This window comes from Populus euphratica, unplaced genomic scaffold (assembly GCF_000495115.2).
Source record: "Populus euphratica unplaced genomic scaffold, PopEup_1.0 scaffold32.1, whole genome shotgun sequence".
NCBI classification, from domain to species: Eukaryota; Viridiplantae; Streptophyta; class Magnoliopsida; order Malpighiales; family Salicaceae; genus Populus; species Populus euphratica.
Genome location: NW_011499861.1, coordinates 604,206 through 624,208, shown reverse-complemented (window position 1 = coordinate 624,208; position 20,003 = coordinate 604,206). Strand labels below are relative to the sequence as shown.

Here is a 20,003-nt window from a genome sequence, read left to right as displayed (position 1 = left end):
GGTCACAACACTGTACAAGTGCAACACAACGCAATATTGGGTGGCAAAATTCAGAGAGAAAAAATTCAACTAGGAAAAGGGGAAAAAAATTGAGTTAACCAAATTAACCTATCAAACTCGCAATCTGGACCATAAAACTATAATAACCTTATAAAAATCAAATTAAAAAAAATTATGAAACTTAGTCTCTAATAAACGTAATGTTGAAAGATGTAATTGAAATTGAAAATTCAATAAAAAAATAACTTCAATTAACCTATAAAATATGTGACTTGAGTCATGAGATGGGGATAACCTCATAAAAATAAAACTAAAATAAATAATAAAATTCAACTCTCAATTAATCAAATGTTAAAAGATGAATTGAAGAAAAAAAGACAACTAGAAAAAGAGAAAAAAAACTTATGTCAACCGAGTTAGCCTATCAAACCAACAACTATAGCTTCTAAGACTGAGATAACCATATAAAAAGTAATTATGAATAAATCAATGTTAAAGAATAAAATTAAAAAAATTCTGAATAAATCAATGTTAAAGAATAAAATTTAAAAAATATTTAAATTGAAAAATAAATACAATATTATTATAATAAATATTATTTTACAATAGTAATATTTTGCGGTAATAGGTATGCCAAAATTCCTTTCCCTTTTAGGTTGTTTATTAATGTCCGGGAATAATGGAAATGGAAGTAATGATGACTTATTGTTCTCATATGCTTGCATAAAATAAATAAATAAAAATAAATATAATTTAAGAATTGGGTTAAGACAATATAATTTGAATATTTAAGAACTAATAAAGATGAAATTATAAATTTGAGAGTCAATGTAATAAAAAATTGAAAGACTTGATAAGTTTATAGACTTAATTAAATTTTAATTTATTTAATCAATGCAATTAAGGATTTAATTAAAAAATATCAAAGTTTGAGGCTGATTTGGATTGAAATTGTAACAAGTTAAAGTCCAATAATCAAAATGAATAAACGGTGATATTATAAGGGGTTAATTGATTTTTCTAAAGGTAATTTTGGAAGAATCAAAAGTTAAAGAGTGAGTTGAATAATTCAAAAACCAAGAATCGTGTTGTAAATGGCGCTAAAATACAGTGGTCCAATTGTAATTTATCCATGGGCAAAATTGAAAATAGCCATTTTTATTCAAGAAAACGGCACTGTTTTGGAATCACTGTTCATCGCCTTCTTTCTCGTCCCGGAGACCGATTCAGAAGGAAAATGCGCCAAAACGATTTCAATCATGGACCACATCTACTACCAAGTTTACCAGCTGCCCAATATCACACGATTCATCTCCAAATGAAAGTTGGTTGTTACCATTGCAGGACTTTGAGTTCCCATAGTGCAGGTCGCTCATGATCGCTATCATGGGGACAAACAGAGTGCACTCTCTGGCCTTATAATGGCCAGAGAAAGGCCAGACAGGGGGGACGGAGAGTACAGAGAGAAAGGGCACGAAACGATGAATCACACAAGACAGAGGACGACACCGAGATACAGAGAGAAGAGAGACCAGAGAAAAAAACAGAGAACAAAAGAAAAGAAAAGAATAGGCAGATAGAACAGGGAGAGAGGGAGGAATCCTGAGAGTAGAAGAAAGCATGAGATAAAACAGAAGAAGGGAGAGGACGTCGCCCAGCCAGGTCGTCACCAACGTCTTCATCTTCGGTCTTCAAGCTACAGGTCAGTAGCATTCTTCTTCCCTCGCTTTTCCTTCTTAATCAGACTGGCACTGTTGCCAGCTTGTGTGAGTAATTCACGCATGCTAGGCAGCTGGTCAGTGGCCCGGGCCAGTGATCAGGCCAGACCCTGGATCAAGCTCATCTAAAAAAAAAGAGAGGAGAGAACAGACCGGGCCAGGCTTAGACTTCAGGCCTTAGCCGGCCTAATTTGTATTAGGCCGGAGGTATGTTTCATGAAACACATCTTTATACTTTATCTCCTTTTATTTTAATATCTAGAAAAACTGACCATTCTGGATGTCAAAAAATTTAAAAAAATCTCTTGGATTTTTTTAGAATTTATTTATAGGTCCCTTTTTTTTAATGATTTTACTCTATAATTGACTCATGAATTTTTATTATGAAATAGAAATTTGGTATACAATGTAATGTTTATTTTTAAAAATAAAAAAATATATGTACATTGATTTAAATTTATTTTATTGGTTTATTTACTGGCGTTAGAATTAAGAATACTATACTTTTTTTTTTTTGCTACAAAATATTTGTCAACATTAAAGTTAAAAGTATTTGTAGGTAAATATTCACTAATGTCAGAGTTAAAAATATTACAAGCAGACCATTGGTAACATAATACAACAAATTCTTAATAATTTAAGATAAAATCAACAATACAACTTATCTAAGGTAGGACGTTTAAATGATAATAGTATCTTTTATTTTGCGTAACTAGTATTGTACCATAGGATTTCTGTTAACAAGTTAGGATTCATAGTAACCATAATACTAGGTGTCGATTCCTTAAACAATATATTTTTCATCTAAAAACAAGATGTTTGAAATCTTTTTTTTTTAGCAATTGAATTTTTAAAAGTTACCGTAATATCAGGTATGACAATACATGTTACATATGTAAAATGAATTGATTGTCTCTTCTAAGAAAAGAATGTTGATTATTTAAGATAAAAAAAATACTTTTTCCTGAAATTTATAAATTACTTATCCAAATCATTATGTTTTTTGCCCAATCAACATAACGACATATAATATGAGTGTCATATTACCAACATGTAAATGAAAGATGCATGTCTCCTCTCTCGATCACTCAACCAAAATTGTAACCAATTTGTGGTCAAGATTTATACTATTTAATTGACTAATGTAATAAAAATTGTGTCGGTATCAAATGTTCTAACACACTCATGCAACTCCATCAATGTATTTTTCTAATATGCACATGATTTTACTCTTGTATAAAAACATATATTTTTACACTAACAAACTTGATTTATGTATTTTTAGTGTTTTTGTTTCTTTGTTAAATGTACTTGAAAATGTATTTTCCAATGAAATTCCAAATGGATTGCCACCTACAAAAGAAATTAAACATGAGATTAATCTAATATCAAGTTTAGCCTTTTCTAATACACTAACTTAAATAGAAATAATTCTTAAAAAACAAATGAGCTTTAAAGGCAAGTGAAGGGGTTAATGTTAAAAGGTTACATTTGAAAGAGAAAGTTTATGTGTTGTTTCTGTATTTTTAGTACTGAAGAAATAAGATACCTGGACAATATGTGTTGATTATAAAGCAATCAATAAAATAACAATAAAGTTTAAATATCATATCCCTATATTAGATGATATGTGCTAATAAATTGCATGGGTCTTGTTTATTGTTTAAAATTGATCTTAAAAGTGGATATCAATACATTAGAATAAAAGAAGATAATGAATAAAAAACTATTTTTAAAACTAAATATAATTTATATGATGATTAATCATGTCTTTTGAACTTATTAATGTACCTAATACTTTTATAAGATTGATAAATTATATATTGCATGTATTCGTTGATAGGTCTCTATTTATTTATTTTCATAATATATTGATTTATGATAAAGAATTATATTAACATATAGATAATTTAAGATAACTATTTAATGTGTTTAAAAAGTAAAGTTTGTAGATTAATTGAAAAATGTGTGATTTTTATATGAAAAATACACATACTTGTTACTAGTGTAAAATATATTGAGACGAATGAGGCTAGGTTAGGGTTATAAAAAATAACATAAATGCAAACTAGGGCTTGGCCTAGTGGTGGAAGGGGCTTGTCTCCTTCCACTGCACCTGAGTTCGAGTCCTGGCGTGCACGCCTGTCATCCCCGTGGTGCCTTATATGTCTACTGGGTTTGCAGGGTATTCAGTGGGCCGTGGGGATTAGTCGTGGTGCGCGCAAGCTGGCCCGGACACCTCACGTAAATAAAAAAAAAAAGAGAGAGAGAGAGAGGTGGCGAGAGAAAAGATGAAAATGAGCAAGTGATTTTTGCGCGTACTTCTACAGTAGAATGAAGAGAGGAGATTGTTTACCGTGGAGCTGATATGTTTGGTGTGTTTGTCTCTTGTGTTGAAGGGGGCCGTCGCTAGCGTGAATATTCGCGGCAGGAATGACTGTGTTAGGCTGTGACTGGAGAGATTTTATTTATTTATTTTTGAACTTTTAACATTTTTTTTATATATTTATCCATTCATTTATTTTTATTTTTGAATTGCTCAGAGGTTAGGTTTTCAAAATTCAAATTATTCCCCCTCTCTTTTACAGCAACATTATTCTCCCTAATAAGAGTTTTTTTTTTCTAATTTATTTTTTAAAAACAAGTTTGTTATCATGAAAACGATAAACAAAATAATTCAAAACTACAAAATGACTGAATATTAGTAGAATCAAATCCCGTCAAAAATATTTTTTTTTGAGAATTTCTTATAATCTTCTATTTCTTATTTTTTTGAAAATATATTAAAAACAGGCTCAAAAACGAGTGACGGTGGGTGAATATTACAGAGATGTTGTGTCGGCTTAATTTAACTCACGCCTTATGATTGGGCCCAAATATGGATCATGGATTTGACTTAAAGGCCGATAGAGGGTTCGATTTTCCTTAATTGAGAGGGGTAACGCCATTGGTGGGCTTGATCTTCTCATGATCAACTTAATGTTCTTTTTAATTTTCATGACATGAAATATAATAGTTCAATGTCTAAGATGTGGCCAGCAAGTTTAATGCTATGCGTGATTATGTTTTCCCCTTCTAAGCAGACATTGTCTTATAACTTATATAATTTCACTCTCTTAGCAATCCGTAGTGTTATCTTTAGATTGGTATGGCCATGCCACTCTTGAATTGGATTATAAAACAATGTTATGATTGGTTTTTAACTGCAAAAGAAAAGTAAAACGAGCATGCCCCCATGCCTTAAAGATAGCCTAGGCGCAGGTTCTAGTTTCACCTAGATCATTTAAAAATAAATATATCCATGCCAAATCATGTGAAACTCATTCATAATGAAATTAAAATTAAGTAATTGGAACATGAGGGACCAAATATGAAGAGAGGCTTGACATAAGGACTGGTTTGAGCCAGAAAAGCAACAATAGCTGGGCGATGCGTGTACTTCTAGAAGCGGATTCTTGGGCTGCGAAACAATTATTGCCCTCTTACCGAGAAGAAACAAGGCCTTGGTTTGTGCTTCTCGAACAAATTTGGAGGCCTCGTCGCCGGAATTAGATTGTTAAAGTGTTTAATGTGCACAGGGAAGCAAATTGTTGAGCTCCCGGCCTCGATATTTTTAGGGTGGGTCTAAATAACATTGTATTATGCAGATTTTACAGAAGTTCCTGCTTTTACATTGGACCACCTGTCAAAAGATTGTATAGGAATAAGAGGCTTCAGAAGTTGTAGTTATGTTCTCTTTTTTTATTTTATTTTTTGGTGGCGTTAAGCCCCCTTTTGTTACAAACAAACAAAATACAAATAGAATTGAACCGACATCCATCAGTTCTAGTTACTACTCTACACATGGAAATATTGAGAGCCTGAAAACCCATGTTGATAGTCTGAAACCCCCCCCAGGGATCCTACTATCTTGAAGTGCAAAAATAGTCATGACACATTTGAGGGCTCCACTCTCTCGAAGATGGGTATTTTCATCTAAAACGGGGAGTCCAAGAATTTGTTTCTAGTAGGCTTTTCAAGCACTAGCTTTATTATTACTATGGCGCGAGATAACATTCTCAACAGCCAAAAGTCTTTTGCACCAGCATTTAGCTATTACTTACTCTCCTTGATAGGTCCCATCTCTCTTGCCTTGGCCCTGAGAGGTAAATTACACATAGCAACTATAAATGATAGATTATGGATCATAAAAACATTAAAATGTACTGTCAAACCAGTTTGTATGAAGAACTTGAAATGATTTAGTTTATGTATAGGATTATCCCCTTCCGAAGAAACTAAGGGCGAAATTCAGGAAACAACCGAACAAAATGATGTTTATCTGAGATTTTTTTTTTTTTAGCTTTCTGGTGGGTGGCGTCCATTAATGTTATTTAATATTTGTTGTTGGTTTTAAAAATATTTTTTATATTAAAAAATATATTAATAATATATTTTTTAATTTTTAAAAATTATTTTTAAAATCAACATATCAAAATAATTTAAAAATATAAAAAAAATATATGTTAATTTAAAATAAAAAAATTCAATTTTTTTTAAAAATACCTTCCAAGCACACCTAAACAACTACTCAATAGCTCTTGCTCTCAGGAATGACAAAGAATGAATAGCCTTGAGCAAGGCCATGTGTTCCTAGGGTTCTTGATTTTCTTTCCTCGCAAACCCCAGGGATTAATGTGGCCAGTTGGTGTTGAGGCCCTCCATATTTTAAGCTTCTGCAGATTGGCTCAGCTGGTCCGTTTTTGTTTAACACGCTTTTCCTTAATGCAGATAAGACCCAGTTATGTGGGTGGTCTTGTCGAGCTTGTACGGAAGGAGAGAAATGACCCAAGAATAGACTGGGGAAATTAAAGATGACGCACCCCCACATCCTCGCAAACCAAACCGGGCTATTTATGTTCGGTTAGCGAGGGACAAGCATGGCGATACTCTGTTGACATTGGCTGGCTATGGTGCATAATCTCCTGTCGCAAGGTACAAGCAAGAAGAGCGAGGTCTCCGGAACGAGCATTAGCATGATTTGCAGAATGTGGATTTTACTGGGCTGTGGCTGAGGTAAAGATAAACAGCAGATCAGCAAATTGAAATGCAATCTTGCTCTGACAGCAAGCAACAGGTTATTTGCCGTCTCAATCCAGTATGAGCGACGGACCACACGCCTTTTGTTGTATGCTGGCCCTTTATTCAAGTCCTCGACGTTTTGGATTCTTGGTTCATTGATTTCATAAAAAACCAAAGTTATCGTTGAAAAGAATCACTCCTTGCTTTTGTGGATATTGAAATTGGTGGCAATTTAGTTACTCAAAACAATTTAAAATTCATTAAAAAACACATAAAAGAATGAAATAAAATCTTTTTCAATGTTGGTCTTCTTTTTTTTCCCTTCCGATAACTTTATCTTTCATTTATTTTTTATGACAATATTTCTTTCCAATTTTATTTTAGCCATGCGGTTTTCTTATTTTTTATATTTTAATAGTCTATTTTTGAACTTTATATTTCCTTTATAGATTTCACCTATCAATCATTAATCGAGAAACAAAATGTTCCGGTTGAAAAAAAAAGAAAAAAGAAAAAAGGAAAGGAAAGGAAGACTAATGAATATATGAATAATATTTCCACTCCAGCTTTTTTAAGTCAAAATGTCAACTTTCGTCGTGTGCTTGTCTCCTTCTCACAATTAGACTCTCTCACAAGAACACTACTTTATTAGAAAGATAGCTTATGTTTCGCCGCCGGCAAGGCAAATATTAATTTCTTCTTTCGTAATTTAAGAAAAATAATATTTAAGTTTTGCTAGTAACTTTCGTTGGTGGCTGGACTCTTTTGCCACCGCATGTGCCGCCTAAAGGACACATGAGTGGCGTCCACTCACTGGCGCTCTAGTAACTTTTTTTTTATTATTAATATTAATATTTATTAAAATACTTTTTTTTTTAATTTAAATTGATTATAATAAAATAAACTATGTTAGAAATATGAAAATATTCTTGATTGATAATTTTATTTTTATTTTTTGCTTGTAAGGTCAATGAAATTATTTTATTGTGCTAGATAACGAGAAAAAGACTGAAAATTTCCTTGACCTTATTTTTTTTTAAAATGAATTTAAAGGTACTGATGTAATTTTGCTGTTTTGAAAAGATTAAACAAACTAAAATACCCTTGTATTTATTATTTACTCAAAAAACAAATAAATCAGTGCAAAAAAAAAACCGATATATATACCATCAAAGTTGGTAACATTAATTGAAGCTACAATCCAATCCTAACTCATGTGGCTGTTATAATTAATAGAGAGCAAAAATGATATTTTACTGTACAACAAGATTCTTTTTAGTTTTTTTTCTTAACTAGCAATTTAATCTCCGATCTGAAAAAACATGATCTTTTCAGTTTTAATTACTCAGTTCTCCATTAATATATGCTTAAAATTACAGGAAAAAAGGTAATCACGATGGAACCCACCAAAAGCGATTCAGCAATTTCCATCTAGTTAAATGCGTGTTTGGCTGGCACTGTATTTTAAAAATATTTAAATTTTTTATTTTAAATTAATATATTTTTAATACTTTCAAATTATTTTAAGTTACTAATCTTAAAAATATTTTTTTAAAAATAAAAAATATTATTAATATATTTTTTAATAAATTTTTTTTAAAAAACAACTACAACTATATTCTTAATTATAATTTTAAAAGATTTAATTTCTTATTATTTCATGATTTTTTTGAAAATATAATCAAAAATTATTTTAGAACAAAGCTTCTCCCAAAGATTAATAAATATTATTCTTAGTTTTTGTTTTTGGAAAACAATGGTTTCAATATTTAAAAAAATTATTGAAAAAACAATAGAGGTATAAAAACATGATCCTCGAAAAATAATAAATAACATCTTATTAGTAATTATGTAGATATTTTTATGATTTTTTTTTTAAAATCTCATCTTTTCTCCAACACCTTCTATAAAAAGCTATAAAAACTAAAAGAAATCAGTCCTCCCAGTCTCCCTTCCAAGATCAATTCACTCAGCGACCTAATATTTTCTCTAGATCTTTCCAGAACAATTTCTTCATCCTTGAAGTGCCCAGAAAAAAAATGAATTTTCAATTGAATTTTGTCTCTTTTACTTTTGCGGTTTATTGACCAGCCCGCGCTGTGTGAATACGACAGGGTGCATGCTAGATCATGTGATTTTTCTAGAGCCACAAAAGAACTATCTAGCTTTCGGCCTCCGGGGAAATTATCGCGTGGTTTCTACAATTATTGGATGCTCTTGCTTTTGAAGCACCAAAATATCCTCTGCGCATTGACGTCCAATGAAAGAGCAAATAATTCAAGATTTTTTTTAAAAAAATATATCAGTAAAATAATATATTTTTGTTAAAAAAATTAGTTAAATATTGGTACATATTCCAATTAAAACTTATTATTGTTCAAATTCATGATATTTTCAAAAATTATTAGGAAATGAATTGCAGAGGAGAGAATGCAAACGAGAGAAAAATAAAAAAGAGTTACAAAAGATACAATAAAGTTTTAATAAAAAAGATCTCAGCTAAAAAAATTTAACAATATAAAAAAATAATTAACAATAACTCTAGTATATTTTATTTGTCGCTCAAAAATAATAAGTGATTCATTTATCTTTAATGTTAAATATAATTAACTGCATTAATTATTAATAATTTTTTTATATTATTAGATTAATCTCGTTAAAAAAAATTCATAGTATTAATAATATTATAATTAGAATTTTAGTATACCTTCAAATCAAAAAGGATAAATAATAATGAAAAAAATAAAGTATAAAAATCTATCAATGTCATACCGGAGGTGAGAGCACCACATGCACCGCCATGAAATAGAGGAGGCTTTGAGAAGAATTCAAAGGAAACCCGCGTTGATCGTTGAAAGCCTTCACACAAATAGCTTGAAAGTGGAGCAGCGGTCGATGCATTTTGACATGGCATGATTTTTTTAATATTTTATATTTATCAAATAATTAATTACTCCCAAGCTAACATAAATATTACAAAAAACAAAAGTAAAAAGATAAAATAGCCCGTTGATAGGCTATCAATTTTTGCTTTTTAAGGGAAGTACCACCTTTTCATTGTGATAATATGAAAGAAAGGGATGAAAATGACGACCATGGATGGCATTTCATTGATTTTTTTATTCTTAAAGGTATTAAGAAATTCAATTTTGTTAAAAAAAAGATAAAAAACGTGTTATTCTTAGTCAATTTCATAATAATTGGGAGCTAACGTGTACAGACTATTTACCTCAAAAATAAGCTTATTGATTTTATTTAAAGAGAAAAATAATTACACTGTAGTGGTAAATGATAAACTAAATTTATTGCGATGTGTTTTTGCCTTTGGTTTTAGTTTTTTTATATGTTTTGTTAATCCGGAGGCAATTTATATGGTCATACTCAATTGTTTTTAGAAAAGGACAGTTGAGTAATTTACGTGGCAGTTGTAGTCTTGTCAGCGTCCGGAACAAATATAAATATTAATAATGTCATGACGTCCTAGGCCAACGGCTCTAAACGTGTATGGAGCAGCTCCCCTACACTGAAGATGACCCGGCTACAAATTCCCGATGCTACCCGGGGAAGCGGCACCCGACACCCCGTCTACCGCGGTGTCCGAAAACGGAGGTGGGGAAAATGGGTGTCTGAAATTAGAGAGCCACGCAAGAAATCACGCATCTGGCTAGGCTCATTTCCTGTGCCAGAAATGGCAGCCAAGGCATATGATGTGGCAGCGTATTGTCTTAAAGGTTGTAAAGCGCAGCTCAATTTTCCTGAAGAAGTCGATGATTTGCCTATACCGTCCACGTGTACGGCCAGGGATATTCAAGCAGCAGCAGCAAAGGCAGCACATTCGGTACTGATTCCAATGAAAAAGAGCAGCGAAACAAACAGTGGTGGTGGCAGTGACGGTGAAGTTGCTGGTGATGATTTCTGGGGCGAGATTGAATTGCCGGAATTGCTGCTGAGTAATAGCGGGTACAGTTGGGATTCTTGTGGATGGAATACTACTCTTGCAAGTGATAATTCAACGTGGCAGCCGGATGGAGAGGGTCTACAGCCATCCATGGCATGTCTTTAATGTGCCTACATTAATTCCAGGCAAGTAGTAAATCTTCATGTCCTTTAAAATTGACTGCTCTCTCTCTCTCTCTGTAAATATGAAAATGTATGTGTGTATGTTTTTGTAACAACAGTTAAGTAATTTGTTCTAGTAAACTGAAGTGGCCCCAATAATTGTGAGTTTACCTATTTATACAGCTTATTTTCCTCAAATTGAGATCGTTTTTGCATCATACATGTGCTGAATGAGGTTTATGCAGAGGCGGCTGCAGTTTTTGCCCCTCCTAATGAGGATGCTCATGGTGGATGTAGATGCCATACTAGCTATCATATACATCAACCTCGAAGCCAATTTACTTGAGTTTTTTTACGTGCAGTCGTCGTATTCTGGGGCAAATTTTTCTCTGGTTCAAATTCTTAGAGAAGTTTAGTGCATTGAAACAAACCCTTCTCAGAACCGAAATATTCATGGAAGTCACTGTTTTATACGTGGTTTCTTTCCAGATTTAAAACTTAAAATAAATGGTAGAGTTCAATTTTAGTGAAGCTTGCATATAACCTGTATTGTATAGTAACATGTTAGGAAAGTTTAGGATGGAAACAAATATGATGTTGGTTTAGAGGTGTGAAAATACCATCTTTAAGGTATTTATTTGTCTCACACAGAACAACATTTCCAGAATACAACTAAATCCTCTAAACCTCTAAAAGAATAAGAAGATAAGATCAAGAAAAGAATATATATATTTTATTGTTATATTTCTTTTCTTTGTAGTAAAATGTTTTTATAGACTTGAAACATAACGATTAAACAATATGACTGTTCATCAAATAATATGACTGTTGATTGTGATTGTTCATCAAACAATATTATTATTGATAAAACATTATGACTGTTCATCAAATAATATGATTATTGATGAAATAATATGATGGTTCATCAAACAGTATGATTTTTTATGAAACAGTATAACTGTTCATATTAAGTTTCAAGTTCAAAACTTCAAATACTAATTTTTGATATTTTAAATATTTATATAATAATATTAAGAAATTAAATAGAAGAGTTTATCTATCATGACTTAATTGAAAAAATAATTTTTTTTAATATTAAATAATTTTTTTTATTCATTTACAAACCACAAAATATATATATATATATATGAGGGATAAATGGACACACAATAACTTTAAATTAATCTTGTTAAACGGTAACCCCGCTTAGATTGAAACCTCTTGATGGAGAAATGTCTGGTCCCACCAGAGAGGTTAGGTGTCTTCCTCACAATAAGCACTGTGCAATTTCATCTTGAGACCGATGTTTTGTAAAATTCCAGGTGCTAGAAACAAAGCCATCACGATAGATGGGAATATTCTTAATCTTCAAAAGATTAATTTTGTTTTTCGGGGACTATTTTTTTAAAAGAACTTGTCGTTCTTATTAGTAAAACTTGTTGATGTATTTTCTGTTACCTTAAATTGACTCTGAATTGTCCACGTACACTAGACTTTTCTATATTTTAAACTCACGGAGAAGATAAAAACTTGGGAATACACTTGCCATGCAAGGAAATAAGTACTCAGTACTGTCATAAGTTTGTCCTCTCTGATTTAAGGCCAATTCCAGTTACATTGCAAATGTAGTAGAGAAACAAACAAGTACGGAACGGAGGTCGCGCTGTAATTCTATAGGACTGCAAGGCTTTTGTGATCTCAACTACACAGCGAATCTGCAGAGGAAAGAGATCGCTGCCATTGCTTTCGTTTCCTCAACGTCATTCTGACGTGGTCTATTTTGTGCTGTGCAATGCCACAGATGACCCAACTGAAGTACCCATTGAATTCTAGGCAATAATCATTCATCGGTCACTTAAATTTGAATGTTGTGCAATGGTCTCAACTGCACAGCGAATCTGCAGAGGAGAGGGATCGCTGCCGTTGCTTTCGTTTCCTCAACGTCATTCTGGCGTGGTCTATTTTGTGTTGTGCAATGCCACAAATGACAAAACTGAAATACCCATTGAATTCTAGGCTATAATCATTCATCCATCGCTTAAATTAGAATTAGCCCTGATTAGTACTCCTACCAGCCCACTAAGTTATTTGTTTTTTTGGTTTGATATGGTTGTTGCATACACTGTAACTAATTTTATGAGTAATGAAATTAATAATTATATAATTTTTTAATAATTAAAAAATTTAAATTAATAATTAAAAAAAAAAATTTGTAATCTGATTAATTTAGATATACTTCTCATATAAGATCGAATTATTTATTATTCCAGAATATAGAAATTATCAATTTATATGTAATTTGATGCAAGCATATTCTTTTTTAATCTAAAAATTTATTCGGTCCAGAGTTATATACATAATACAGAATCATTCTCCCTCAATTTTAGAATCTCACTTATTCAAGATTGGATTTGATCGGTATTTGATTCTTAAATGTTGAAATGATATCAAAGCACATGGTGCTTGTGCTTCTCCATCAGTATTTGATAAACGGGTTGTGTGTTCTTTTATAGACCATGATATCATTTTGAATGCATTTATCATTCATGTTGTCTTTATTGTTTTTCTGTTTTCTTCATTCTTTGTCGTGAGAACTCTTGAAGTGAAAAAAATCATATCAATTTAGATTTTAAAATATAATTTATATTATTATTTTATATAAAATTTCACGTCGGCATTGGGTTTCTGAGTATCAGTAACGCAGTTTTCCTATAACAAAGCATCACCAGGATGGTGACAGAACAGGCAATTTTGCTTCAACTCAAAAGGAGAAACAGACCCACAGGGGATCCTCGCCTGATCTCCAGGGATTCAGTAACTTGGGAAACAGTGGCTTCGTCCAAGGTCGGCCGAGCGCCTCGTTTTCTATTCTACACAGTACACGGATGTTCTTGGGATCAAATTTTTATTCTTTGACTTTACGACGCAGTCAAAATCATTGAACTTGAAAACTTCCCGAATACATGCAAATGGTTTGCTTTCATGAAAAGAACTGAACAAGGAAAATTTGGATAGAAGTCTGTCGAGGTGATTCAAGTACAAAAGTGTTGCACCTAACAATACTGAAAATCGAACCCGAAATATGTGTCTAATACGCACGACACTATTTGAGCATGCATAGCCCAGTTAGGTAAAAGGGGTGATGAAATTGTGCTAGTTACAAACAAGTGCCCTTTTTTCATGTCCATAATCTTGGCTCGCAGCTCACCGTTCCCTCTCGTATGACTAGTGGTTTCAATTTCTCGAAGCCCTGATTCATCGACAATGACTGAATAATCCGAGTTCATTTTCATTGTGACCAGAAAGTAAAGGGGTAAAAAAAAAAAATCAAGGAGAGTTGATCGTGACAGTAAGAGGCCCTGTCCTTCTGGATTGTTGTTAATCAATGTGCTACAGGATTGATAAATCTCATGATCTTGAGGGGATAATATTCAAACATTATTCGGTGAGATAGAAATATAACCACCTAAAGTGCAGGCGCGCACCAGCAAGAATGCTCTATGAACCCGTGACTATTACGTTGTGTAACTGGTGGTGAAGTGAAGTGGTGTGGTAGACGCACATTTGAGGTTTGAAAGATGATTAATCAGTGCAAATTAACCACTTTATGATAGGACCGGACCACCACCCACGGCCTGCAATTTCCGGTGTCACCACGTTTTTCAAGGTCTGAAATTTAGCCATCGAAAGCGGGTTCTTCGAGAGAAAAAAAACTAGAAAAGGATGATAATTTCTTCTTGCAGTAGATTGCCAGTGAAACTTAATAGTCTTTGAATTCAGGACCAGTTGATACTTGGGAATTTATTTAGTCTCCGATCATATTCAGGGTGCATAAATGATAAAACTACTTTTCCAGCACTCTCGCGGTCAGTGCTGAAAATGTAGACATGACCAATTTATCAGGAATTAGCACGTCGTCTTGTCACCTAGCATTAATTTTAAGATGAAAATCAATGAAAAGATCAAGGAGAGTGTAAATTACTGTTTGGTTAAAATGATTGGTTTTATGGAGGGGATGAATGAAGTATTTGAAAACATAGAATGATTGTTTTTTGAAATGATATTTTTTATTTAAAAATTATATTAAAAAATATTTTTTTATTATTAACATATTAAAAAATTGTATTTTTTAAAAACAATGCATCAATTTTTTTAAAAAAAAAAACATGTTGAAACTCTGAATGCAACGCTCCGGAACCGACAAGGGGACTGCGGTGGAGATCGTGGTCAGAATTTAATGACTTTGGCAGGTTTTCGAGGCGGTCCATCCACCATACATTGAGCCACAAAATTAGTGAATTTTACATGTGACAGAATTTAGGAGAAAGAGGAGAGGAGACAAGAGGGGGCAGTCACCATGTGGTGAGGTGGTCCTGTATTGTCTTGTGAAAGGTACCTCGTAGGCAAGATACCCCGCGAGTTGAAGGATTCATCCAGCTGTAATTGTCTATCCGTCATTTATTTTGGTACCGTGACATTTTATTTACCAACTAAATTATTAAATGATGATTAATGTTGTTTTTTATGTGGTGTAATTTAATTAATTAGATTTTAAATTTATTTTTTAAAAATTATTAATTTAAATATTATAAATTTTAGAATTGTTAGAGGTTTATATAATTATTAAATTTTAAATTTTAAAAAATTAATTGAAATGCATGTAAGTTCATCCAAGTATTCATAATTATATATAAAAAAATTATTAAATGGCAAGTTTCGTGGCAAACTTCCATGGATTTACGCCTGATAACTAGGTTGAAAGGAGGAAGATAAAACACCACTCTGGATTGGCCACAAACACCCAAAACAAGTTTTTTATTACACTGGGAGTGCCCTGATGCTTAAATTAGTTAAAGCTATGTGAAAAATGTAGTTTTCAAGTTTATATGCTGTACGTAGTATAGTGCATCAATGAAGATAATAAAAGCAGGTGCTGTGAAAATTTGGAATGTGACATGCATGTCTAAACCTTGTCTCTCTTACACGATGATTCATGGATGTCTGTGTGTGTGATCACGTCAAATTACACAAAGAAAAGGGTGTGTGTGTGTCTTGCATGACCTACTTTAGAAGGGAAAAAAACTAATTATTAATTATATAAATGTTAAATGATAAAAAATATTATCTTTAAAAAAGAAAAAAAGAAACAAAATAAAGAGAGGGAAAGCATGAAATTTTTTTACATGTGTTGCCATACAATCATGCCACGTATTGAAATTAATTATGGTTTGTTGAGTCTTTGGTTGGATATAAATAGCCACATGAACACAATAAATTAACCTAGAAAGATAGACAAGGACATAACAAACCAGATCGATATAGTACAATAATATTTTTATGCTTTAATCTTTTAAAAAAATTAATTTAGAAACAAATTAATAATAACTAACTCTAAAACAATGCACGGCAACTATGAATGATAAGTTATGGGTCATAGAACATAGAAATATAATTATCAAGGAATGATTTAGTTGTTTATATAGGATTATCCATACCCTTTTGCCGCCCCCCCAAAAAAAAAAAAAGAAAAAAAAAAAGGGGGTGATGATATGGAGAAGCAAGGGAGAAAGAGAGAGGAAAATACGAGAAGGGAATCGGAAAAAGGAAAACAAGAGAGAAAGGTAGAGAATATGAAAGAAAGATTCTTTTAACACATGTCAACATAAAATTCTGTCGTGTATTCAAAATTAACTATAGTTTACTAATTTCTTAACTCGAGAATATAAAAAACCACAAGCATATTGTAGATGGAAATGATAAATTAAAAAAAAAAAAGATAAAGTAAACGAAATTGATATAGTATAGGGATATTTTCTAGCTTTAATCTTTAAGGAAACAAATAAAATAATAATTTACAAACAAATAAGTATCAAAAAGGTCTAAAACTACACATAGCAACTATAAATGTTTACCCGAGTTTTTTTTTTTTTAAGCTTTCTGGTGGGTGGCGTCCGTTGATATTCCATAGCTCTCGCTCCTAGGAAAGACGAAGATTGAATGGCCTTGTGCAAGGCCATGTGTTCCCAGGGCTTGCGACTGCTTGTACCCGGGGGATTAATATGGTCGGCTGGTGTTGAAGCATTTGAGTATATTTGTTAGTGTTGTTATGAATATTTTTTAAAATATTATTTATTTAAAAATAGTATTATTTATTTTTAAAAATTATTTTTTATATTACCTTATTAAAATTGTGTTGTTATGAATATTTTTTAAAATATTATTTATTTAAAAATAGTATTATTTATGTTTAAAAATTATTTTTTATATTACCTTATTAAAATTAAAATAATTTAAAAATATAAAAAATATTAATTTTAAATAAAAAATAAAAAATTTAAATTATTTTTAAAATAAAAAACAAATAAAATCGTACATCATATAGATAGAGTCGGGTGATGCTTTTTGTTTCACATCTTTCCTTTTTGCAAATAAACCCCATTAGTTTGGTGGTTTTGTCGAGCTTGTACCTGATTGTTGGTTTAAAAATATTTAAAAATATGGTTATAATTATTTTTTAAAGTATTTTTTATTTTTAAATATTAAAATAATATTTTTTATTTTTAAAAAAATATTTTTAATACCACCACATCAAAATAATCTAAAATTATAAAAAAAAAATTAATTTTAAATAAAAAAATTTATAATTTTTTAAATATAAAAATAAACTGCACGATAAACTCGATTACCACGGGATATGCATGGCGATACTTTGTTGACATTGGCTGGCTATGGTCCGTAATCTCCCGTCGCAAGGCACAAGCAAGAAGAACGAGGTCTTCGGAACGAGCATTAGCATGATTTGCAGAATCTGGATTTTACTGGGATGTGGCTGAGGTAAAGATAAACAGCAGATCGCAATCTTGCTCTGACGGCAGGGAAGACAACAAGCAACAAGTTATTCGCCGTCTCAATCCAGTATGAGCGACGGACCACTCGCCTTTTGTTGTATGCTAGCCCTTTATTCAAGTCCTGGACGTTTTGGATTCTGGGGTCATTAATTTCATAAAAAACCAAAGTTGTCGTTAAAAAGAATCACTCCTTGCTTTTGTGGATGTTGAATTTGGGTGGCTGGAGAATCTAAGTATTGTTTTTTTAATCAAAAATGTTTTTTTATCTACTGCACATCCTTTAAATGTTTGTAAATCAATTTAATCACCAAAAACATTTTGAAATTCAATCAAAAACACATTACAAAACCCGAAAAAATATTTTTTGGTCTTTTTTTTTTCATTTTCAAAGTTAAAAAACATCTTTATTAAATTCATCTTAATAAAAGGTATTATTGATACAAGAATCTTTCATCTTGGTTTCTAAAATGTAGCCAACTAATAATTTTATTTATTATAAAAACTAAGAAAAATAACTAAAATGGCTTATTATGAATTTTATATTAGCCATTTGGATTTTTTATATTTTAATCCTTTATCTTTAAATTTTATTTTCCCTTTATGGATTTCATCTATCAATCATTATTTGAGAAACAAAAGGTTCCAATTGAAAAAAAAAAGACTAATGAAAAAAAAAGAAGGTGATTGAATATTAATATATAAATAATATTTCCACTCCAAATGTTAAATGATTAAATTTTTTAAAAAGATCAAAATGAAACAAATAAATAAATAAATTATAATGTCTAATTCTCAACAATCAAATATTAAAAAATAAAATTAAAAAAATAAAAAATAACCAAAAAACAATAAAAAAATAAAAAAATAAAAACCAATCATGACACAAAAACAAGATGAAATTAAATGATGTAAAAGGCCCGTGAAAATTCGAGTTAGCATGTCAGATTCACAATTAAGATCAGAAGACCAGATTATCCTCACAAAAAACAAATAAAAACATTCAATCTCTAATATATTTGGTATTTAATAATGAATATAAAAAATAAAATAAAATAAAATAAAAACTAATATCAACTCGGGTTAGCATTTAATATCCATGTTCGAGTCATAAAACTAGGATCATCATATCAAAAAAAAAATTGAAACCCGATCATCAACAAATTTAATGTTAAAAAATGAAATAAAAAAATCAATTTAAAAAAAAATAATTAAAAAAATAAGAATTCAATCTTACATAAAAATAAAAATAAATGATGGGGATGAGTTGAGTTAAAAACACATTACAAAACCTGAAAAAATATTTTTTGGTCTTTTTTTTTTGGCATTTTCAAAGTTAAAAAACATCTTTATTGAATTTATCTTAATAAAAGGTATTATTGATACAAAAATCTTTCATCTTGGTTTCTAAAATGCAGCCAACTAATAATTTTATTTATTATAAAAACTAAGAAAAATAACTAAAATGGCTTATTATGAATTTTATATTAGCCATTTGGATTTTTTATATTTTAATCCTTTATCTTTAAATTTTATTTTCCCTTTATGGATTTCATCTATCAATCATTATTTGAGAAACAAAAGGTTCCAATTGAAAAAAAAAAGACTAATGAAAAAAAAAGAAGGTGATTGAATATTAATATATAAATAATATTTCCACTCCAAATGTTAAAGGATTAAATTTAAAAAAAAAAAGATCAAAATGAAAAAAATAAATAAATAAATTATAATGTCTAATTCTCAACAATCAAATATTAAAAAATAAAATTAAAAAAAATAAAAAATAACCAAAAAAACAATAAAAAAATAAAAACCAATTATGACACAAAAACAAGATAAAATTAAATGATGTAAAAGGCTCATGAAAATTCGAGTTAGCATGTCAAATTCACAATTAAGGTCAAAAGACCAGATTATCCTCACAAAAAACAAATAAAAACATTCAATCTCTAATATACCTGGTATTTAATGATGAATACAAAAAATTAAATAAAATTAAATAAAGATTAATATCAACTCGGGTTAGCATTTAATATCCATGTTCGAGTCATAAAATTAGGATCATCATATCAAAAAAAAAATTGAAACCTGATCATCAACAAATTCAATGTTAAAAAATAAAATAAAAAAAACAATTTTAAAAGAATTCAAAGAAAAAAACAATTAAAAAAATAAAAATTCAATCTTACATAAAAATAAATGATGGGGATGAGTTGAGAAAGGAATTTAATTACGAAATGGATATAAAAAATAAAAAATAAATAAAGATTATATTTAATATAAAAATTAAATAAAATTAGAAGGTAAAAGATGAAATAAA

General features: G+C 30.5%; 1 protein-coding gene and 2 long non-coding RNA genes across 4 annotated transcripts in view; 2 read left to right on the top strand and 1 right to left on the bottom strand.

Moving 5' to 3' along the window:
- The first annotated feature begins 5,845 nt into the window (after positions 1-5,845).
- LOC105124750 (uncharacterized) lies at positions 5,846-17,911 on the top strand. Its single transcript, XR_842112.1, has 3 exons — positions 5,846-6,089; positions 6,289-6,827; positions 17,714-17,911. It is a non-coding gene; the product is annotated as an uncharacterized LOC105124750 (long non-coding RNA).
- LOC105124753 (ethylene-responsive transcription factor ERF023-like) overlaps positions 10,249-20,003 on the top strand; it is an 11,745-nt gene continuing 1,990 nt past the window's right edge. Inside the window, exons 1-2 of one of the 2 annotated variants that reach the window (XM_011024865.1) lie at positions 10,249-10,862; positions 11,022-11,149. In XM_011024865.1, the coding sequence (XP_011023167.1) occupies positions 10,309-10,842 (534 nt within the window). In that variant the 5' untranslated portion in view covers positions 10,249-10,308 and the 3' untranslated portion in view covers positions 10,843-10,862; positions 11,022-11,149. Of the gene's footprint in view, positions 10,863-11,021; positions 11,159-20,003 lie in introns of both variants that reach the window. The other variant, XM_011024864.1, reaches the window with a different exon arrangement.
- The window catches only part of LOC105124751 (uncharacterized), a 10,763-nt gene continuing 1,532 nt past the window's right edge, over positions 10,773-20,003 (bottom strand). The window contains exon 2 of the long non-coding RNA XR_842113.1: positions 10,773-10,881. This is a non-coding gene — a long non-coding RNA (uncharacterized LOC105124751). The remainder of the gene's footprint in view (positions 10,882-20,003) is intronic.